The sequence below is a fragment of the Aureobasidium namibiae genome, assembly GCF_000721765.1.
Source record: "Aureobasidium namibiae CBS 147.97 unplaced genomic scaffold scaffold_30, whole genome shotgun sequence".
Classification (NCBI taxonomy): Eukaryota; Fungi; Ascomycota; class Dothideomycetes; order Dothideales; family Saccotheciaceae; genus Aureobasidium; species Aureobasidium namibiae.
Genome location: NW_013581179.1, coordinates 135,644 through 158,186, shown reverse-complemented (window position 1 = coordinate 158,186; position 22,543 = coordinate 135,644). Strand labels below are relative to the sequence as shown.

The window sequence follows — 22,543 nt, the reverse complement described above, 5'->3', positions numbered from 1 at the left end:
CCTAACCCTAACCCTAACCCTAACCCTAACCCTAACCCTAACCCTAACCCTAACCCTAACCCTAACCCTAACCCTAACCCTAACCCTAACCCTAAAAATTTTCTAATAATCTTAGCGTTTACCGTATAGCATTAATCTTACGGCCTAACTAATTTATAATTAGTAAGTATACATCTAATATATAAGGTCCACTAGTAAGATACGACTATATATACTAATATCTTATAATTAACCATAATAAGAAAGTAGTTAAAAGCGATAACTATCTTAATTAAAAAGCTGTCTTATGCTTAAGGATAATTTTTAGCTATTAGAACCCGGCAATTAGGGAGAGGACCGAAGCTATAGTAGCGATTCTATAATATATAGTCGATGGTTCGGAAGTTAGTAGTGTAGGAAGCATACATACGAGATCTTCTAAGGTGAAGGATGTATATCTCGATAGCACTAGAATTATTGTCGTAGTAGCATATGATTAAGACACTAGCAGATGTGTAGTTAGAAGAGAAGCGCATATAGGGGCTGCAAACTTAGAACTAGATATGTGTCTAAGCAGATCGCTAGTCAAATCTGTAATGGGCAGAAAGTCTATAGGGGTCGCCATAATAATTACTAGCCTCGATCTCTATCTCTCGGTTAGAAAGAATAAACTGTTAGTTGCTCCAGCGCATCAATGGACGAATAGAAGCAGATATATCGACAGATTTGGTTTCCCTAATCGCAAGGTCGACTGGTGCAAATCCTAGTAGCACGCGTGACGGGAAGTCGTCTGCTATAGTTTTGCCATAGACCTGTACAATGTGTCTGCCAACGCGAGACCCTGTGTTGGTCACTTGGACCGAGACGGGTATGCGTCCATCTCTGACCTTGCCGACCAGGAGCTTTGAGATCGAAAAGCTGGTATAAGATAATCCGAAGCCTAGAGGAAATGCAGCGTCCATACCCTTCGCGTCAAGCAGCCTCTGTCCAAACCATTTGTTGTAAGTGACGTGGAATGTTTCTGCTTCGAAGAATGGAAGATGATCTTCCGACGTTGGAATGGAGTATTCTCCCGCTTTAACACAGGACAGGCAGGTCTGGAAATCGATGGTGTGAGCTGCCATGGTGTGAACTGGGAGATGAACGATGAACAAAGTTAAGATGAGTAGGAGAATGAGCTGTGTTCTGACTCCAGGTCCCCGATATATGTAAACAAAAGCAATGGCAGAAGCCGTTACCTGGCATGCGTCGATTATGTGAGCCAAGTCCCCATGACGTTATCCGGATAAGTGGTGTTCCGGACCGAAACAAACATTCAGCCAGATCTCTAAGGTCTGCGCATGTTAGCATTTCTGCTCGTGTAACCGTATCGCCAGACATTCGGCCCATATGGAGAAACAAAGGGAGAAAAAGGTATATAAGGAAACATGTGGAGATGCTGATGGAGAGACAGAGGGATAAAAAAGCACATAAGGTTTGACGCTTGTGTACCGTATCACCGGTGGCGGGAAGGGGAAACATATGGAGATATCTGAAACTAAGGTTCCGGTCTAGGGAGCTCGGATTCGCGGCTAATGTGCGGGCCTGACAACCCATATCTTATCAACGCTTTTCAAGCCTTCCAGACATCTATAATGTGAACGTTGCGCTTGTTCCGACGCACCATGTCGCACGAAATGCAAAGAATCAGGCGTCCACTGTGTATGTTAGTAGAGCATGTTGAGCAACTAGAGAAGTCTTCTCCAGACTAGTGGTGTGTCTGATTCCCGCTCTTGGTTATCAAATTTCATGTCTTTGCAACACAGCATCAATCAGTATAAAGCTTCAGTTGTATAGTGACTCTTCTATCCGCGGACTGAGGTTTGAATCGAAGCCTTTGCAAGGACCGGATAATCTCAAAATGTCCAGGACCCAGATCTGCGATCACTGAATGACTTTGAGATCGTCTAACGGCTACATTACAGCTTTTAGTCGTAAAGCAGTCTGTCATCATGGAGCAGATCATTCAAGACATGAGACAGCGTATACACTCGATCGGTCTAGAAGCCGCACTGTCGGCTAGAACTCCAGTTTCCCCATGTATCCTCGTACTTTCACCCACTTCTCTGCAAACTCTATGTCACCGATCTCATTATATAACCAGGCACATCCCTTACGCTTGGACTCCCATCATCGCCATCTTTTACCTGGATTCCATAACACCAACCACTCGATCAATTGTCTCCGATGGATAGCAAGGAACAGCGAACTGTCTCTCACATCGACAGACTCGATATCGCTGAGGACTGTGAAAACCCTCAGAGAGGCCCTTGATGACGTGAAAAACAATCCCATGGGTGGTGTACCAGGCTCGATGTTCGAAGACATGGGCTTGCCAAAGGCTACCCACAATTCATCACCTTACACATCGTTTCTTTAATACTGCAACTGCAACGGCGTGAGTATACCCGGTCCTCGTAACCATACCGCTTGCGCTCGAGAAGGCACGCTTTGGCACATCAACCTCGATATGATTCCGATAGACATGGCAAGAGATGAGGGCTTTCTTGCCCGTGAAAGGATCCGGCGGGAAAGAAAAGCCGGGAGGCCCAGGTTGATGTGTCTCCAAGAAGTTTTCAGACAACGACTTCCAATTCATGGTTTCTAGCCTTCTGACAAATCCTAGCGCGAACCGCTCGGCATTAATCCGGGGGCTTCTCCATATGCACGAAGGATCACGCGAAGTCTGGAGCGAAGTTCTTTGGGGCGTGCCAGCAATGGCCAGAACTATCTAGTCACGCACGGTCCAGGAACCTCAAAACTAGCATCATCACGTACCACTCGATCTGCTTGCGCCTTGCAACGGTTGCATTGTGACCGTTTCCTTGCTTCCGGGGCGTGCCCGCGCAAGCGCCTTTTCGAATCTTTTGTCGACGTTACTTGTACGTCTGCCAAACCACGGGTTCCAGCTGCGGCTTTAATATGCGGCATAGACTCCGCTTCTCCAACAGCCTGTAGTACCTCGCCGGATCGTACTCATGCTGTAGGTCCTGTTCTGATGTGACTCTGGATGGTTTGTTTGTGATAAATGCAAGAGGCATGGAATTGATGTAAGGAGTGTTCCGGAGGTCAGGATGCTTAACATATAATCTTTGTGTGCAAAGACCATGCTTGAAATTTGCTTATCTCGACGAGGATCATCTTTTGAAGGTTGCCATTACTTGGAATCTCGGGGTACATAATCAAGTTCGTAGTCCTAGTCAAATCAGGAAGCTCGGTATTCTCGGTTTCAATATTCATTAGAATTTGCCACCCCCAACTTCGAACTCGATGCTTAGAGCAGCTAATTACCTGCTAATTCATCAATTATATAGCTATATACAGCTCTATAAGCTCTAATAGCTATAGTAATAGCTATACGTCGTTATTCTATTAATATACACTAGTTTTAAAGCCTCCTAGAGCCCTTGCTAATGCGTAGTATAGTAGTAAACTAGCTTAGCTTAATGCCTCTTAGCGACCACGATAAAACACTAGTTAAGGCTATATTCCGTAACGACTACGACGTTAATATAGTACTTAAAGTAGTTCCTTATGCTGCTTAGAGTACGCTCTACTAGATGTAGCGTAACTTTAAAGCCGCTAGCCACGTATAGAAGCCTTCTACTACTATTAAGTAGTAAGGCCGTCGACGTAAGTTAACACTAACAGTACGCTAGTATGCTATAGAACTGCTTACGTATAGGAACGACCTCTAGTAGGAGGAACTAGCCTTTAAATTATGGTACGAATTCGATATAGAAGTATTAAAATCGATAATATGCCGCATACTTAAGGAAGAGAGGCTATTAAGTAAGGTTAATACTTGTATTACTAGTCGTCGCTCTACTATTAAATAAGGCGTATATAAGGAGACGCTTACTTAGCTTATAGCTCGAAGCTATAAAGCTAACATTAAAGCCTTAGAGATGTTACTATACCTTAATAAATCTATAGCCTCCGAGAAGGTAATGTTTCGACGGCGCTTATAGTTAGTAATTGGCCTACCTATATATATAAGATTAGAGCTATTATTAAAGGTTTAATGCTCTATATTACTAGCTCTAGATATCTATAGATACCTCCCTAGGGCTACCCTTATCGTTAAGGGAGTAGTAACGTAAGCTATATACGAGCACTAGCTAGAGATAGTAGTATTACCTTAGAGCAAGCCGTATCTAGGAAGGAGGTCGATAATTATTATAGATAACTACTTAACGTACCACTTAGATAAGGTAATTACCTATAGTACTTACTAAATACGTACTAACGTTAATAGATTATAGAGCTCTATAGCTAGTTTAGCGTATAACTACTATATCTACCGCCTTATTCACTACATCTAAACCCTATAGAATAGACCTTCTACCTCTTAAAGCACTAGCTACGTAAGCATAGAGATCTAGCGCCGCGAGTTAACGAATTTAATAAGGCGGAAGCTTATAAAGCGGCATAGATTAAGCACCTTGAGAAGGCGTGTACATAGGCTATAGATAATGTTAGTATAAGTAATCTGTTCGTTAGAAGCTAAGTGCCTACTATCTAATTACTAGCGCTAAATGCGCTATATAGCAAGCTTACTAAATCTAAGGGTATTAAGGTAATAGAGGGGGCACTAGTTCGTCGTTATTACTTATATTAGTTAATAAACTTAGTTAACTCCTTAAGGATTACTATATATAAGCCACCTTACTCGACTACTCGAGCTAGCTACCTCTCGTTGCTATTAAATAGTAGCTAGAGATCCTAATAGTTAGTTTTAAGAGCTATACGAGCTCTATTAAGCTAAATTAACTAGTTAGAATAAGCTAGCTTTATATGGTCCTAAAAGCTCTTCTAGCTAGTAGTAGTATTAAGCTTAGGTAGCACTAGCGATAGCTGCTAAGGAGTAGTAGTAGCCGTAGCTAGCTAAATAGTTAGCTAAGTAGCTAGCTACGTAGCTAGTAGCTCTTAAGGCTAAGTTTAGCTAACATAGAAGTAGTTAATAGTTAACTAGTTTAAAGGGGAGGACTAAGGCTTTAATATAGTAGCTCGAGAGGCTCGCTTAGTAAGCTCTTGCTTATACTTCTTATAGCTACGTATAATTAGCTCTTATATATAACGAGAGGGCGTCTCTAGAGTGCCCTCGCTATATCGAACTACTTCTTACTAGTGCTAAGCTACGTAGAAGATCACCTTATAGTGGTAGCTATAGCTAATAAAGTAAGTAAGGCTATAGCGCGCTTTAATAGGATAGCGTAGAGGGTCCTTATAATTCTAGTAGTCTTAAATACTACTCTAAAACAGCGCTTAGTCATCTATATACCGATTAGTAGTAGCTTCTAAGCGCTCTAAGCGGCGATAACGGTTTTAACTAGATTGCTAAGGTTAAGACTAAGGCGTTAAGGCTTTATACGCTAGCGGTAGTTTAGCTACTAGCTCTAAGCTATTAGGAGTCTATATTAACTTAATAGTAATAGAGAGTTCCTTTATGCCGCTCTAGCTATTAAAGCGGACGAGATCTATAGCCTTCTTCTAGCGCTTAGCGCCCTCTTCCTCTCTTAGTAGAGTAACGACTTTAGTCTAACGGATACCGCGAGCACTAGTTAAAGCTATAATAGCTCTAACCTTCCATATATAGAAGATGGCTATCTAACGACCCTCTAATATAGGGATAGCGGTATTATTTAGCTCTTAAAAAACTTCTAACCATGGCTTATTACTACTAGTAAGGGTAGTATTAGCGTTAGATAGCTTCTCGTAGTTCTAGCGAGTGTCGTATAATAGCTTAAACGGTACGATAGCGACGATAGGCGAAGTGGTAGTAGTAGGAGCTAAATTTAATAATACTTTACGTGCGTAGAGGGTCTATATAGCCTTCTAAGTGACCTTACTTACTTTAGTGACTTTATTAGTAGTTGTGGTTAAACGACGGCTTATTAGCGCTAAGCTAGTAGAAGGCTTCGCGGGTTAAACCTAAGGCGTAAGGGCCTATATCTTAGTCTTCCTTAAGGTATTTAACATGCGTTTTTTTCCTAACGTGTTTATTACGTTAGAAAGAGGCTTCCGAGCGGCGGATGCCTTATTAGAAGGTGGTTATAGTCGTTATTTAGTTAGTTAGCGCTTTACTATAACCTGGCGCAAGCTAGCTTAAGGGAGCGTCTATTCGTCTATAAAGCGAGCTAGCGCCTTACTACGCGTAGATCGAGGTGTTATAGATGTAGAAGCATTAAGAGCCTCCTCTTAAGTGTCTTCGAAGTGTATACGACGTCTCGAGCCTATATAGCTTAGTGGTTAAGCTAGCGAGGATGGTAGCCCTAAGAGGCTCGATTCGCGAGTTCTACTCTATAAGCGCGTGCGCCGAGCGTTAAAACTAGCTACTACTACTAGTAGCGCATTTAAGGTAGTATATTAATCCATATCGACGTGTAAACAGTGTAGATTAACCGTAGTAAGTGGTGTATAGTTGTAATAGCGCGAGTCATTAGCTGCTCTAAGCATCGAGTTCGAAGTTGGGGGTGGCAAATTCTAATGAATTTTGAAACCGAGAATAAAGCCACGGAAGCCCCCACAAAATACTTTACCCTGGGAACACGTTCTGCCACATCAACGGTCAGATACGAGAGGGTAAGCGCGCATCAGTCCTACTGATGTGTTCTTATAGAGGTGGCAAATAACCAGAGGCGAGAAGCTCTTGTCTCTACACCATGTCGTATAAAGTTTAAAAATAGCGAGTAGGATGTATAGGTGATGAAGCTGCGAAAAGGAGCAGCAGGGTCTTGGCACAACCATTCAAAAGACTGTAGCTGCGTCACTATCTCCTGCGTTCCCTTGATAGCAGGCAGGCTATGGTAAACGATACTCTCATCCGCTGTCTGACGGAAGATGGTTCGGCTAGAATTTCCCTAATGAGAGGTCCCAACGGCTATATTTGACGCCGTAATATGTCGCAATGCTGATGAATACCGATACGGCCTCAATATGAAATGAGCATCCCGCGCGTTGAATGGTGCTTAGCAGAAGCAGCCGCGCGGCCTTCGGTCGTTACGCACGTATCCTGCTCGATTGACCCGAACATGAGGACCAGACGATGTTCAAAAAACCTGACTTACCTGACAAAAAATTTCTGGTCATCATACCTGCTGTCTTACCCTTCTCCACCCTGCCCTTACCATGACGACTGCAGAGCCCCGGGTGACCGCTATCAAGGCAGGCCATCGCGACTTCATTGAGCATCTCTTCGTGAAAGAAATCCAGTGCGTGCGAATCAAGCACATCGACACACTTCCCCGCTGCAACAACAACTACATCCACATCATAACCTTCGAGCTGCCTCTTCTCCATGATGTAGCAATTTCCACCCGTCCAGGCACCAGTGCCATTCCGTACGGAACGACCCAGGCTGTGTTCAGGATCGGCAATATCGAGGGCATGTTCAATCACGCCGTCAAGATCGAGAACACGGTCGCAACGATGCTGCTTATGCGCCAAGCGCTTGCTGATAGATATGCCTCTATCGTCCCGAGGGTATACGCTTGGAGCAAGACAGACGGACCGTCAGGAAATGGCTGGATCATGGAAGAATTTATGCCTGGCGCCAACATTGAACCAGAATTCCATAGTACTCTGCCTCCTGACATTCAACGCCTAGTACTGCGTCAGGTAGCTGAGGTGCTAAAGTCAGTGCAGGATTTTGAGCTACCAGCTGGCACTGCTGGCTTTGGTGGCCTTGCATTTGACAAAGCCAATGACGACAGTATCATCAGTGGACCGTTTGTGATTGAGCCGTATACTAATCCCTACTCGGACATCAGAAGCTTCTATCGCGGGATGTTGCAAGCACAGCTAGAAGAAGCAGACAGAACGGTTGCAAATGGATGGCGGGAGCATGGTCTTCGAGAGCGTCTCGATGCATTCGCGCAAACAGGTCTGGAAACGCTTCTCTCGGAGACCCTGGCCGAGAACCCAATGCCGAATTTGATCATTGGCGACATGGGTATGAATCGCTTCTTGCATACCACTGAGGTTACACAAGGCTAACCACAGACGCATTCTCATCGAAACAGTGATAGCAAACTTCTTGTTTGATCCCGACACCTATCGGGTGCTTGGTCTAGTCGACTACGACTGCAGCCACACCGGTCACCCTCTTCACGAATTTTTCTTTTCTTCCTTCTCCCTATCCTACTACGCCCTCACATCTGATCCCGAGATCGCTTCGGCGCTGTTCCACGGCTTTCCCTCGCCGCTTCCACCTTCAACTCGCGTAGCTAAAGCAGAATATCGCGATGACGATGCACCGCAGTGGCCGGTGATGAAGATGTTCGAGGAAGAGCTAGAACGTGCAGGAGTGATACGGCCAAGCAGTGTCGTAGGTGGGGAGAAGATTGCGAAGCTGTATGGCTTCATTTCAGAAGTTTGTCCTTCGCATTTTGGCATGGCAAGATGGGTTGGCATGGTGACTGCGAAGAAGGGAGAAGAAGGCCTCCGTAAAGTGATAGAGGAGCATGCAGCAACGCTTGGTGAATCGCTAGCTGGGTGGGAATACTAAACACCCGATCATGATTCCGCAATTAATGCTACCTGCCGGAATGCGCATCGACAGTTGAGTAGTAATGGCAATAGTATAGACCCCTTCCTACCATGATGCGCTTCGATGGCCTGATGTTCTCCGATGTCAACATTCCACCCACTCAATCATACACCTTCGTATCCCGGGGGATTCTCAGATACCGGACACTGCTCACCGGTCAAAGATCTATCTTGCACAAAGTCTAAAGCTTTGCAGAGAAAATTGCACGTTGATATTCGTATATACCTCTGCTAGTGACATCCACCACTTGGCAAACTATAACAGACGCCAGACACAATCAGCCTTGCGTACATCTCAACACCAGACGACACCCACCAAGCATTAGCCTGACCTGTGCAGGTCAAAGATACCATGAGCATCCCCACTCACAGTCAGTCCAGTCATCTTGATGGAACTAGAAGTGACTGGGACCAACAGGGACACCCGCAATGTTGGCCAGTTCCTTGACAATAGTGCTACCAAGATAAGGGAGAGCACCAGGATCTAGAACATCCAAGAACTCGTTTCGGATGGAGCAACCGCTGATCGAAACACCAGCGAATCTCGCACGAAGGAAGTTGATGACGTCCGGGAAGCTGGTAGCGGCTTGTTGGAAATGCTCGCCTGCGTAGTCTCTGACGTAGGTAATGGATACTCCATCGTTGCAGAACTGTTCGACCAACGCATCTGTGTCGGCAATTGGAGAGATCTCATCGGCAACAGCTTTATACACGAACAGTGGCATTTGAGGGACACCGTGGAGACCCATCTGGGCGTTCGAGCGGAAGTACCTGGCAATGGTCGGCTCGGTGATGATGTTGTCGCCATCGTAGAAATACGACGATATATTCTGTCCAGCAAACAAGACAACGTCTCCATAGAAACAGTTTGTCTCCGCCTGATAGAACTGAGCCTTGGTTGCCGGGATCAGCTGGTTTGTCAGAGCTGTCTCAAACTCCGGGAATGCAATTGCCATGGATAGCAGTCCTGCGGCGGCGAGGCCTGCAAAGGGTCCGTGATTGATGGAATTGTACACATTGGGCACGTTCGGAGTCACTCCGCCAATAGCAGCTCCAACAAACTTGAGCTCTGGGGCATAAGACTCCTGCAGCTCCATGGCCCATTCAGACGCCAGAGCGCCGCCGCTGTAGCCCCACATCTGAACCTTTGCATCACTTTCGACACCTGTGATATTGCCCGATGAAAGTACTGCGCGAACAGAGTCGAGAGTAGCCTGTCCGGCCTGGAATCCTTCGATGAAAGTCGAGTTAGGGCCTTCCCAGTCTGGGGTACTCACGATCCATCCCTCGTTCAGGGCACCTAAGATGAGGAGCATCTCGACGTCTCCAGTGCCGGCGTACAAGGCCTGGGAGCCAGTCTGGAGGGTGTACGAGGGAGCACAGTTGATCTGGCCTCCGCTATCCTCGGCAACCTGGTATGAAACGACTTTGTCGTAGCTCGCGTTCTCTGGTACGATGACAGTACTGACAGTGACCTCTGGTTCTCCGAAAGCGTTCGTCGTGCGGTACAGGAGCTGAGTGACGGACTCGATGTTCAAGGGAAAGAGACTGAGTGCCTCAAGTTTGGCGGGTGCGGGCCTGGAGGCCAGAATGGTTCCTGGCTTTGCGGATTCGTAACCTGCTGGTGCTCGATAGAACGGATCCTGAGCAGGGGGGAGTGGGGCAACACGACGGTGAATACTCCCCAAGACAACTTGAGAGCAGGCGAGAAGGTTCAACAATGTAAACTTCATGGTGAATCAGGATGTATGAGGATGATGTTATGAGATGGTTGGATGAAGTCTCGAATTGAGGAACCAGCTGGCCTATTTATCTAAGGATAAGAAAGACGACGTGAATGAACGAGGAGGGGCTTACGTGCGAACAAGACTGTTCGGAAGCTTGTTCTGGTATACACGCTTTGAAACTGGCATTCTAGTGACTTGGCCTAGATCAGTGGCGCTTACGTGCGGACACTGCGAATACTCTATCGAAGACAAGCTTTTATTCGCAGATGGGTTTGTCGAGTGGCTTGAGGGCGCATTGGTGAACACGATTTGCACCGAGGACCGTTGGGGCTTGACTCGTCATCCCAGCTCCTCTGCGAGGTGATCAGAGCGCAGATCTTGTCCAGTTTTCGGAGTTCGAATATAGCTCGTGCGGAGTTCAAGACATATGGTTTCCTGAAGTCCTGGGGTCCCCCACGCCGAGGTGTTGTCAGAACTTTACTTTGCGGTTTCGCATTCGGGATTGCCTTGCCCTTGCCGTCTGTCCGTGAAGAATTATGGTTAAAACAGAGTGTCCTGGATCGCACAGCCCTCGCAACCGGTGCGAGTCCGGGTTTCACAATCTGGACAGACAAACCAAGAACAACCCTAAAAGCGACACCAGTTGATCCTCTGCCAAAGTTCTCAACAATGTTTCCCATATCCGCAAGATTCATGCATTAGGCATACGTTCGTTCTACGAGGTAATGGTTCGGAGTTGCAGTCCCAGCAGATGATTAGCAGCTCCAGACTAGAGGAATGACTTGTGCTCGTCACGTCAACGTATTCATCATGATGCTTGTCAGTTTACAAGTTAAACATGTTGCTACTACAGTTCCACTAGCGTCCTATACGTCACTGTCTTTAAACACAATTGCCTTGTCTAACGACCTCATTGCAGTTGGTATAGACTACACAGCTTATGCGGTAGTGATCTTTGAGGGGAAGACAAAAATTTGATAGATCCTACTCCCTTAATCTCTTATATTCTTTATCTACTTTGATAAATAGATTCTTTAGAGTTTTAGGGTTTTGCGTAGTAGCGACGACGACGATAACAACTAATGAACGAAGTAGTAAGAAGAGGCGCTAGCTATGCGCACATATCGTAAAGGTCGATCGCTACACCACGCTATTCATTAGATGGAAAAAGAGTCTATATAGATGCGAAGCAAGGCGAGATGAGCGACGTGCAACGCTTAGTAAGTGTAGAAGTTTCTCATTATCTATATGCGCGATTGTATCTACAGTCCCAAGTCAACGATTGGCAGGACTATCCTGCTCTCGTATCTGCCGCCAACATGAACGTGGTGTTGTCCATGGTTCAACTGCTCAGTCGGTCTCGGTCTGTTGAACTTTTCGAGTTCCGGGTTAAGCGAGATGTAACCGAAGATCTCCACCGAAAGTGTCTCCCCAGCCTCGAAATGTGTGGCACCTGACCAAATTCCAATCTCCAACTCAACGACTTCACCCTTGGGGATCTTTTGTTCTTCATCATGCGGGTGGAAAGGTATGTGATCGTGAAGTGTCTTGGTGCGATCGATCTTGCGATGCGAAGCTCGCAGCATGCCGACGTTGCCCTTGAAATACAGTGCACCGTTGTTGGTCTGTCCTTCAGAGAGATCGTAGGTGCTCTCGATCTGCCATCGTTCTTTTGGAATCTGGACGTGGACCAGTGGGTGTCCGTTCTTGTCTAGCTTGCGCAGCTGGACGTATACATTCATGTCGTCGTGATCATTGCAGGACATGTTGAGGTAAATCTTGGGAGGACCAAGAAGTGTGGTGTTCTTGTCAAATGTAGTTTGGAACTTGATACGCTCGCTTCCCTCCGAGTTGTACGAGTGCGTAGACTCAGTGCTGACCGAGGAAGTTGAGAGGGTCTTGTCGCCGAGGTAGTAGGTAGTGAATTTCGTCTGGGGATGAGGGAAGTCGGGTAGCTCGATGTTCTCGACCGGAGGTTTGTCGCCATACTGCAGGACCGACCATCTGACCTTCGGAGTTTGCTCCCAATCGTTCTTCTCCTCTTTGAGGTAGCGGTCGAAGAACTTGCGTAGCTCGAGTCGAGACTCTTCCACGGCCCAGAGATCGAACCACTCCTGCGTTGCATTCCACTTGATCCATTTGTTTTCGGTATCAATCTGCATGTAGGCTCGGATGGAGCCCATGGTGTGCATTGCGGCGAAATCGGTACCGGTGATGAAAGCTGCGCACTTGATCTTCTCTAGGGCTGCACGCTTGTCTTCCCAGTATGCTGATGATAGAGGGTAGCGCGAGTACATTTCCTCGAAATCTTCGTACCCGTTCGGTCCTCGTACAGTGAATTTGGTGATGAAGTTGTTGTTGGAGATGGAGAAGATTCCGCCTCTGGTGAACTGCTCACGGCCGAGATCCGAGCATCCTTCCCATGGCGCAATGGCCTTCAAACATGGCGGGTTCTTGGCTGCGATAAAGTATTGTGTGATGGCCAAATGGGAATTGCCGGCCATGCCAACATTGCCGTTGCACCAGTCCTGATGGCCGAGGAATTCCACCACGTCGTATCCGTCCTGTGCCTCTTGCTCGCCCATGATACAGATGTAACCTTCCGAGTGACCGGTTCCTCGAGAATCGACATTGGCGACGGCGTATCCCCACGCGCAGAAATCCTTGGGATCCACGCTTTCGAAAGTCTCGTATCCGGAAGTGTCGTCTGGCCTGAGACCGAGCTTCCAAGGCAGGTGGACGGCGATACCGGCCATGTTGTACTTCTTGCCATACGGACCATAAGCCACGATGCATGGAATCCTGCCCTTTGCATCGGCAGGGCGATAGATGTCGGCATAGAGCTTGACGCCGTCTCGCATGGGGATCTCCACATCGTTGTCGCGGATGATGTCTGACTCTAGCTTCTTGCCATCCTGGTCATCCCACTGCTTCTTGCAGTGTCCTTTCTTGAGTAAGTCCTGACGACCTGGGTGGAAGCCCTCGTAACTATTGTGGCCGATGGAAGGCTCGCTGATTGGCTTGAAGGAGATTGGCACCGGATTGGCGCCCTGCCAGTCTACACCCATTGTTGATCTGTCGGAGGGTAGAGGATATGCGTGTGTAGGAGAACGGAAGCGCTGGTGATGGCAGACAGCAAATCGTGCACACGCTCGAGATAAAGTATTGTGCTCGGGACGTCCACCTGTTCCGAGCGAGCCAAGAGCTGCAGAGAAGATGCTCGGGCAGGTGGGGGACCCTGAGAACTCGGCCATGCTCGGCCCCAGCGACGTTCGGCCGCTAATCACTGTGGGGTCAGAGTACTCCGGCCGCTGCCCGAGGCCGCGCAAAAAGTAGTCCTCGCTTCCTCTAATGTTACCATAGCACCGTCACATCTTGACGAATGATCCTGGAAGAATCCTGAGTCGCTGCAGGATAATCAGAAGAGTATCCCTGCTGTGTCGCATCGCTGGAAGGACACCTGTCGTTCACGAATGATTAGGGTTCGAACAATGAGATTCCTTCTGACTCTCGGGTAAACCCCAGATTAACACCGGAAACGCCTTGTGTCACGAGGCCTCGGACATCTGTCACCTCAGGCCGACTCTGCTTGACCGAGAAAACAAGATCTAATGATTCTTCGCGTGTTCCAGGTCATACCAGGAGATATTCCCTCAGATCGTGTCGCCGTCAGAAACTGAATGTAAAAGCTCTCAAGGCAGTGAGAGCCCAGCGACTTTGTTCTCTGCGGGTTCCTCTAGGAAGAGGCAGTCGTCCTGGTGATTCAATACGTTGAACGTGAGATAGGATGCTTGTCAGACCGAGGAATGAAATTGACAAATTATGTAACATAAAGAACAGCAAGGAATACAAATCTCAGAATCATGGCCAACCCCCCAGAAGTACGAAACTGACCTACCATTAACAGTCAAAAACACCGTTTGACCGATCCCATCCTAACTCGAACTATCCATTTCCATCGCGTGACATAGCATCCATCATAGCACAATCTGTCTCCATCATCATCAATTCAAGGAAATCGCTCTTTACATGAAAAGAGCACCAAACAGAGCACCAACAGCTCCAATAACCATACCAGGCTTTGCGATGGCAGCGGCGCCGGTGAAGACAGCCATGGTGGAGGAGCTGGTACCCGAAGCGGACGAAGCAGTCTTGGTCGAGCTCTGGCAAACACCGTTGCTGCAAGAGACTGCGACGTAGGCGTTTGTGCCGGGAGTAGTGGTTTGGGCAACACCCTTGGTCGAAACTCCGGGAGCGTATGAGCCGCGGGCACTCGATCCAGGAACATTGGACCCAGGAGCGTTGGAGCCAGGAGCGTTGGAGCCAGGAGCGTTGACAGTGGGTGCAAGGGTGCTGACAGTGGGGCAGCTGGTGGTAGTGGTGTAAACAGTGCCGCCGCTGGTGTAGACGATGACCGAGACGACAGGAAGGTTGGAGCCGGATGATCCGTTTGAGCCAGAGTTGCCGGTGTTTCCGTTCTGGCCAATAACGACGACATTGGTGTTGGAACCAGAGCCAGTGTTGGAGTTGTAGCCACTTCCACCCATGCTGACGAGAGCGGAAGCCTGAGCAGCAGGGCAGACAGTGGTGTAGGCGACAATGACATCAGTGGTTGTTGGCTTCCCTCTCAGCGGGCAATCCGTCACGGTGGGAGCGCAAGAGTAAATTGTCTGGACAGAGGTGCTGTAAAGAGTGGCGGTAACAAGGCCTTGTCCAGGGCCGAAAGTAGCGGTGCTGAGGTAGGTGGTCTTCTCAGAAGCAGGGCAGTTCGTGACTGTCGAAGGACAGGCAATAACGGTGAATACAGAGGTGCTCAGCTGTCCACCAGTAACGGCAGCACCTCCAGCGTTGGTCGAAGCTGCGCCTGATGCGCCGATAGCATTTCCAGTAGAGGCAGGTACGGCAGACGAGACAGAGACACCAGCGCCACATGCGACGCCCGATCTCGAGTCAACGACACTGGACTCGAACAGGGCAAAGGTGGTACCGGGAGCAGCACGCTCTGAGGCGAGGTCAACACAACGGTAGAATGTGCAGACATCGGTGTCAGCGTTGAACGAGGTTGCCTTGCAAGTAACGTCTGCGGCGCAGATGGAGACGCAGCCGTCGAAAGTCTGAGCCTGTCTCTTGGCTAGACCGAGGTTGATGTCGAGTGTGACGCCGAGGTACGTTGTGTTGTACTGGATACCGAAAGTGACACCATCAACAGTGATCGATGTTGGGAGAGCAGACGATGAAGGGCTTGTTGCAGAGGCCGAGCTTGCAGAACTGGCAGTAGAAGCTGAGGATGCAGATGTTGCAGAGGTAAGTCCGCTCAGAACGCTCGAAGGAATATCGCTGGCGAGAATGCTGGAGAGCACGCTCGAAGGAAGCGAAGTCAGAAGCGATGTAGGGTTGGCAGTGGAAGCACCCGAAGGCAAGAGGCTGGTAGGAAGACCGCTGAGAATGCTGGAGATGACACCCGATGGAAGCTCAGTCAAGATACCCGAGGGAAGAGCAGTAGGAGTGGGCAGACCGGTCAAGACGCTTGAGGGGATATCGCTGGCAAGAATGCTAGACAGAACACTTGAAGGAAGCGAAGTAAGAATCGAGGTGGGGTTGGCACCTGTGGGGACTCCCGAGGGAAAGATATCGGTGGGGAGGCTGCTGAGGATGCTCGAGATGACACCAGAAGGCAGCTCGGTCAGAACACCAGTGGGCAGCGGAACAGTCGAGAAGGGGATGCCCGGAGTTCGAGTAGTGCTGCCTGCACCAAGGACGCCAGAGACGACGCTGGACAATACACCAGAAGGTAGATCGCTCAGAATGCTGGACACGACGCCAGTGGGCAATTCGGTAAGGATGCCAGTAGGGATGACAGAGGGCACGCTACCAAGAATGCTCGACACGACACCGGTGGGCAGATCGGACAGGATGCTGGAGATGATGCCGGTGGGCAAGTCGGTCAGGATACCGGTAGGGAGAGGCAGCCCAGAAGTGACACCGCCAAGGATACTGGATACCGGGAGATCGGTTAGGATGCCGGTAGGGAGAGGCAGCCCAGAAGTGACACCGCCAAGGATACTGGATACCGGGAGATCGGTTAGGATGCCAGTAGGGAGATCGGTGGGCAGACCACCGAGCACACTCGACACGATCGAAGTGGGAAGAGCAGACAAGATGCTCGAGAGCTCGCCGGGAAGATCGGTTGCAACACCGCCGGGCAGGCCAGTCAGAGTATCAACAATACCGGAGACGACTCCAGTGGGCAGCGCACCAGTGACATCGGATGGCAGGTTTGTGACGACTGAGACAACGCTGGATACCACAGAGCCGACGGCACCAGCAGGGTCAGTGGCAACTCCTCCAACGAGAGAAGTGGGGTTGACGGAAAGGTCGCTTGTAATGCTTGCGACGACCGAGCCGAGACTGGGAATTTCCGAAGGAAGGCTCCCAGCGTCGCTCGTGAGGCCGGTGACGACAGACAGAACGCTGGATACGGCGGGAGGCACGTCGCTCAAGACGCTGGATGGGAGGGCGCCCACGTCAGATGCTATGCTGGAGACTGCAGCAGGGAGATCGGTCGCGGTCGGGAGTCCAGCAACCTCGGAAAGAACGCTGGATACAACGGGGTTGACAGTGTTGATGAGGGTGGGAACAACAGAACCAGCACCTCCAATAGCGCTAGACACAACATTGCCGACGCCGGGGATGTCCAGAGCATTGGAGCCTCCGATGAATTGCAAACCGGCAGCTCCGAGAGCGACCATTCTGTAGTTGACCATGATTGAGATTAGAACCAAAAGAGTGTCGAGTGCCAGTTGTTGAGGCAGGTAAAGAATGTATGAGTGAGTGGATGAGGATGAGAAGACAAGAGAGAGGTGCTGAAAGAGAATATTTATATGTTGCTTACTCTTACCAAAGACATGGTCCTGCATTCAGATGGCCCATATTGTCATGTTGACGACCGGCGATGAGCGGACATGAAGACAGGAGACTCACAACATGGTGCAACTGCGCTGGTTCTACAACGATTGTCCAATTTCCAGTCTCGTCCGGGAGTCGAACGGCGAAGATCGAGATGTTCGTTATGTCGTGTCTAATTGCAGAACCATACGGGGTTGCACATGTTCGGGGCGACGGTGGTGCAGAACAGGGAGAAGATTGGCTGGAAGCAGACTGTGCGCCAACAGAGGCCGTTGGAAGAGCAGTTGAACAGCAGTTCAAGGAGATTCAGAGGTGATGTCGTGGGAGATCTGACTGTTATTGCTTGATAGGTTTGAAGAGCGGGTCGCGCAATTCGCGAGCATGTCCGGAGTGTTTTGATGTTCCTCCTGCATAACATCAACGTGAGATGTGGAGGCGTCTGCAGCGGGTCCTGCGGCCAGAAGCGACTGGTGTCCCTGTCGAAGGCGATTTTGTCGGACGACCGAAGATGTCCGGAGTCTTGATCCTTCTCAGGGCTCCTGCATGGGGTTGAGGTCGATGGCTCTGCATACATGTGCTTGGTTTGGTAGCAGCGAAAGACATGGCTCAAGAGCCAAGTGGAGATCAATCAGGATTTGCATGCGTCATGTTGTGATGGCGAATGCTTGTTCTCATGGGGTTCTGTGTCTTTGGCGGAGCGATCGTGAAAGGATTCAAGCCCTTGAGCAAGGGAACGAGGAGGCGGCCGTTGAGAGCTCGTTCATCTTGGCATCGAAAGTGATGCAAGATCGAGCGCTGGCCGAGAATAAGCCTCGGTAAAGCCGAGTAGTTGAGAGAGCGACCCGGGTCTATTCTGCTTGTGCCAGAATCAACAAGCTATAGTATAGAATAGCGCTTGGAAAATCGACAAGTCGCACGAAAGAGCCCGATGTGATATTTCTGAATTCAAGTCGGGATGGTTGATATGCTGGTTGGGCAGGGAGGTGAAAACGCAACGATCCTACCTTTCGTTCATCACTTTCTGTGAGACTTACCTTTGACACGTCGAGTTCACCAAGGCAACTCATAACACCCACATTCTCCTAACCAAACTCAAGGCGCAGGCTGGCAGAATCGCAGTGTCCCCTTAAGCAATCTCCAGGACCAGAATCCGGATTTTGTGCAAGAACAAGTCGAGGTTCGCGTCAGGGAAGTGGCAGTTCATGGAAGCTCTTGGCTTAACGTTCTGGACTGACTTCTCCACAGGTAGGAAAAGCTTGAGAGACGGTGGCGTCTCCGCGATTGACATGCAAAGAAAGTTGATGGAAACGCACCTTCCTTTCACAAACACCAACATCGCAACCACAATGGGCAAGAGAAAGCGCAACACTCAGGCAGCCGCGCCGCAGAAGCAACAGAAGCCATCGAGCTTGCCCACACCCAACGACAGCGATGACGGCGCAATCGAGAACGTGTCGCACATCAGCGCCGTCACGTCGACCGACGAGCTGGAATTGACCGTCGACACGCTGCGCACCCTCGCCAAATACCCCGCCCTGATCAAGTCCAAGGCCTGCAAAGACCTGCGAGCAGCCGTCTACGACTTTCGACAGGCGTGCAACACGGGCGTCAACTCGGCCGCCGAGGGCACCAACCTGACTGCCCGCATCTCGGGCGCCCTGACAGACGCAAAATACACCGACGCCCTCATCCTGCTCGCCGAGATGCGCATCCGTGGCGAGACGCCCAAGCTCGGTGCCCTCTGTCGCTGGGTGCGCGATCTGGACGTCGTCAGCGGCCTGTCGATGCAGCCGCAGGGCGTCAGCAAGGTCGTCGTGCCTCGCTCAGACAAAGACAAGGAGCTGCTGCGTGTCCTCGATGCCGTCCTACGAGTCACCGGCCCCACCGACACCAACACCAACGACGCCTTCGACTCGGCCGACCCCATCGCGCTCCAGCAAGTCTGGAACCTCCGAGACAAGACGCCCATCCAGACCCGCCAGAGCGTCGACGACAAGTCCATCTTCAAAGACTGCCCCAGCGACCTTCGCCAACGCTTCCGCATCATCGAGACGACAACAGGCCCCAACCGCAAGCCGCCTAACCTCCACCCCGCCGTCCTCTACGCCTCGCAAGACAATGCCATCCCGCTTGGCCCCGCCCCCGAGACAACCGTCTTCAAGCACCCCGTCGTGCCCAATCTCCGCTTGATCAAGGACGTCCTCACTCCCGCCGAGTGTACCAGCATCATCGCCGCCGCAGAGTCGATCGAGTTCATCCCCGACGCTCCCATCAGGGATGACGGACAAGAGACGAGTATTTTGGCACACAACTTCTATTGGATCGCCGACCAGGCCTTCCACGACAAGCTCTGGGAGAGAGTGCGTCCATACGTCCCCGAAGAGTCGCAAGGCCGCAAGGTCAGGGGCATCAATCGGCGGTTCAGAGTGTACCGCTACGTGCCCGGTGCGGAGTACCGCTGCCACATTGACGGCGCTTGGCCTCCTTCCGGCATCGATCCCCTCACGGACAAGTACCAGTACGACTCTTCGCCCGCCGACGCCCGTCAGTCGTCGCTCTACACCTTCCTCATCTACCTCAACGACGAGTTCGAGGGCGGTGAAACCTCCTTCTTCATTCCCAGCGTCCGTGAGGGCGTCATGAACGCTTACCCCGTCAAGCCCATCATGGGCAGCGTCGCCGTCTTCCCTCACGGCGAGGCACAAGGCGCCCTGCTTCACGAAGGTACTGGCGTCACAAAGGGCGCCAAGTACATCATCCGCACTGATGTCGAGTACGACGTTGTTTCTTCCACAGGTTGATCATCTTTGCTTTTTGCGCCGGCGCTTCGGTCGAAATGGCGTTGGGCGTGTACACGATACTTGCAATTTTGTTCGGGCATATGACCAGATTTGTAGGTACGACTCATTGGAAAGCCAAGACATCCTTTTTCCTCTTCTACTCGTCTGCCTCTACAGTGGCATGCCCTCCAACCTCCAACTCGCTCAGTATCTGTGTGCCCACCACCTTGCCTGACGCACTGGTGAAGATGGCCGCGATTGCTTGCACCCCGTGAATTGGCTCGTACTTGTACTGCTTCCTCTCAACCTCCTTTCCATTCTTCTGCACCGTGTCCTGGTGGCCAGTGAAAGTCATGTCCTTTGCGTACGAGCCGACAACTCTGGTGCTTGAGACACGACCATCGTTGTCAAGATTTTGCTCAACAATGTTGCCGTTCTGCGCGAGGATACGGTTGGTGTGCGAGTTTCCAGAAAAGTCGTTGACCGAGTAGAGGATGTTGTCGTCAATGGCGAATGATCGCTTGCTAAACGAGCCACTGCTTGAACCATCGTCGGAGAGAAGTCCACCCACGGCATCGCTGGTCTCGTTGAGAACGTCGCCCACACCTTGGCCCAGTGTCGCAATGATGGGGTTCAAATCCAATGATCCCAAGACATCATCAACCATGGCCACCAAGTTTTCCAATCTTGCCTCGAGCAGCACTCGAGCCTTGACGTCCTGAATGAGCAATTGCACCTTCTCGATGCTCACATCCACTCCAGCATTGAACTGTAGCAGTTCCAATACTTGCAAGTCGAGGTTGACTTTTGCTGTCAGGTTGTCTACCTCGATGTCGATTTCCTTGACCGATACTGAGGCATTGAGGAACACATCGGGATCCGGGTAGCTGACGTTCGAATTCGTGTTTGCGGTCGAGTAGATGGTCGAGTCGTCCGAGTCATTGATGGTGAGATTGTAGCCCGTGTAGCCAGAGTCTGACGAAGCAGAAGAAGAGGCGGCCGAGACTGTCAGGCCCAAGGCGAAGGCCAAGAGCCAGTTGCGTGTGAGTGAGAGCATTGTCGTGTTGTGCACAGTCGAGATGGAGGAGGATGAGCGATGCGACGTGAAGGCTGGCAAAGGAAGAAGTTGTTCTGCTCGAAAGGTCACGGCTTGCGGCAGATGTACATCTACTCATCTGCCAACTTTTGCATCCCAGCCTCGATTCAATCGCATGTCAACCGATCGAAAGTCATCTCCAGGCGGCACAGAAGATTGCGCCACTGTACTTGACAGCATTGTTAAAGTATCAAATCCTTGGTATACAGTCAGATCAGACAGTGGGCGAACTCTGTGGAGAGATGGTCGTTTCACCACGCAAGCCATCTGAGATATCATTGGCTTGCAGATGCGTCATCTCACGCGGGAAAGCAGGAACCCATGTTTGACAGCCAAATCTCGGCCGACACTCATGTCAACCGAGATGAGCTTGTAAGGCTGCGACCCGTCACACGGCCCAAGTACCTTGATGTCGCTTCCAAAAAAGTTGGTAGTGGAGATGTTGCTCAATCATTGACACGGTACAGTAAGGTATCTAGACTTCCCTCCTCTTTTGTCGCATTGTTCTTTCGACCTTCTGTCTCAACTTCGAGTGTCCATATCGTAAGCAACATGATTTCCAACACGATACCCAGACTTTTCCTCTTCTTCGCCATTGCCATCTTCTCAGTCTCGGCGCAGACAGCAGCTTCGTCTCCCACCACCTTGACAGCTCCACGCACTCTCTCCTCTACCGGCAACACCACAAGCAGTGCTTCCCGTACATCAACTTCTCGCGCCAGTGCAGCAACCTCTGGTGCAGCCCCGGATGTCTACCTCAATGTTCCCGAGCTGCACGTCGGCCGCATCGAGTTGACTGTCGAGAAGCTGAGTGCGGATTTGAACTTGAATGCCAAAGTCGCGAACCTCGTGCAATTGAATGCTGGTGTGCAAGTTGCGGTTGAGAAGGTCAACATTACAATCTCGGAAGTAGATGCAGAGGTTGAGTTGGTCATTCGACTTGGTGAGTATTCTTACCTTCTACATTGCTAGTCTTTCATCTTGCTGACATTCTATCAAAAGGTCACCTCGTCGATATCGTCGGCCGCGTCTTCGACTCTCTAGACCTCAACCCCCTCCTTATTTCCACGATTGGCAACGCAACATCCCTCGTCGGCAATGCCATCTCAGACGTCGTCGGTGCCGTCGACGGCCTCCTCGGCTCCATCACACAAGGCGGCAAAACTCTCAACTTTGTCGTCGACAATCTCGGAAACATTGTACAAGAAGTCGGAGGTGTGAGCTCTATCGTTGGCGATTTCACAAAGAACATGACGCAGACTGGAAGCAGCAAGAGTGTTGGTCAGGGCTTGACACAAAAAACATATTCGTACTCGCCGTTGAATGCGCTGGTGGATATTGTGTTTAATACAGCTGGTCAAGTTGTGCAGGCCGTTGTACAGAAGAAGAACGGTAGCAGCAGTGGTAGTGGCAGTACTGGAGGATCGAACTCGACAGTTTCTACTGCTTCTTTGCTGAAGCATTAG

At 50.0% G+C, this 22,543-nt stretch overlaps 8 protein-coding genes across 8 annotated transcripts; 3 read left to right on the top strand and 5 right to left on the bottom strand.

Annotated features, from left to right (window-relative positions):
* Positions 1–653: 653 nt before the first annotated feature.
* Positions 654–1,103, bottom strand: M436DRAFT_86509 (uncharacterized protein; the record flags this gene model as incomplete). Its single annotated transcript, XM_013567116.1, has 1 exon — positions 654–1,103. One exon carries the CDS (start codon positions 1,101–1,103, stop codon positions 654–656), a length of 450 nt encoding a protein of 149 aa, XP_013422570.1.
* A 6,046-nt stretch (positions 1,104–7,149) lies between these two features.
* M436DRAFT_86508 (uncharacterized protein) lies at positions 7,150–8,527 on the top strand (the record flags this gene model as incomplete). Its single annotated transcript, XM_013567115.1, has 2 exons — positions 7,150–7,972; positions 8,043–8,527. The coding sequence occupies 2 exons, from the start codon at positions 7,150–7,152 to the stop codon at positions 8,525–8,527; spliced, it is 1,308 nt and encodes a 435-aa protein (XP_013422569.1).
* Positions 8,528–8,963: 436 nt separating this feature from the next.
* M436DRAFT_86507 (LIP-domain-containing protein) lies at positions 8,964–10,301 on the bottom strand (the record flags this gene model as incomplete). Its single annotated transcript, XM_013567114.1, has 1 exon — positions 8,964–10,301. One exon carries the CDS (start codon positions 10,299–10,301, stop codon positions 8,964–8,966), a length of 1,338 nt encoding a protein of 445 aa, XP_013422568.1.
* Positions 10,302–11,557: 1,256 nt separating this feature from the next.
* Positions 11,558–13,363, bottom strand: M436DRAFT_58584 (X-Pro dipeptidyl-peptidase C-terminal non-catalytic domain-containing protein; the record flags this gene model as incomplete). The annotated part of the gene is made up of 1 exon (XM_013567059.1): positions 11,558–13,363. The coding sequence occupies one exon, from the start codon at positions 13,361–13,363 to the stop codon at positions 11,558–11,560; it is 1,806 nt and encodes a 601-aa protein (XP_013422513.1).
* Positions 13,364–13,948: 585 nt separating this feature from the next.
* On the bottom strand, positions 13,949–17,059 carry M436DRAFT_77002 (uncharacterized protein; the record flags this gene model as incomplete). Its single annotated transcript, XM_013567113.1, has 5 exons — positions 13,949–13,971; positions 14,371–15,415; positions 15,455–15,821; positions 15,855–16,724; positions 16,761–17,059. The coding sequence occupies 5 exons, from the start codon at positions 17,057–17,059 to the stop codon at positions 13,949–13,951; spliced, it is 2,604 nt and encodes an 867-aa protein (XP_013422567.1).
* Positions 17,060–18,547: 1,488 nt separating this feature from the next.
* Positions 18,548–20,002, top strand: M436DRAFT_68245 (prolyl 4-hydroxylase; the record flags this gene model as incomplete). Its single annotated transcript, XM_013567086.1, has 1 exon — positions 18,548–20,002. One exon carries the CDS (start codon positions 18,548–18,550, stop codon positions 20,000–20,002), a length of 1,455 nt encoding a protein of 484 aa, XP_013422540.1.
* A 142-nt stretch (positions 20,003–20,144) lies between these two features.
* On the bottom strand, positions 20,145–21,020 carry M436DRAFT_27836 (uncharacterized protein; the record flags this gene model as incomplete). The annotated part of the gene is made up of 1 exon (XM_013567054.1): positions 20,145–21,020. A coding segment is annotated over one exon (876 nt), but the record flags the coding sequence as incomplete, so codon positions are not given.
* Positions 21,021–21,629: 609 nt separating this feature from the next.
* Positions 21,630–22,543, top strand: M436DRAFT_86502 (uncharacterized protein; the record flags this gene model as incomplete). The annotated part of the gene is made up of 2 exons (XM_013567112.1): positions 21,630–22,020; positions 22,080–22,543. The coding sequence occupies 2 exons, from the start codon at positions 21,630–21,632 to the stop codon at positions 22,541–22,543; spliced, it is 855 nt and encodes a 284-aa protein (XP_013422566.1).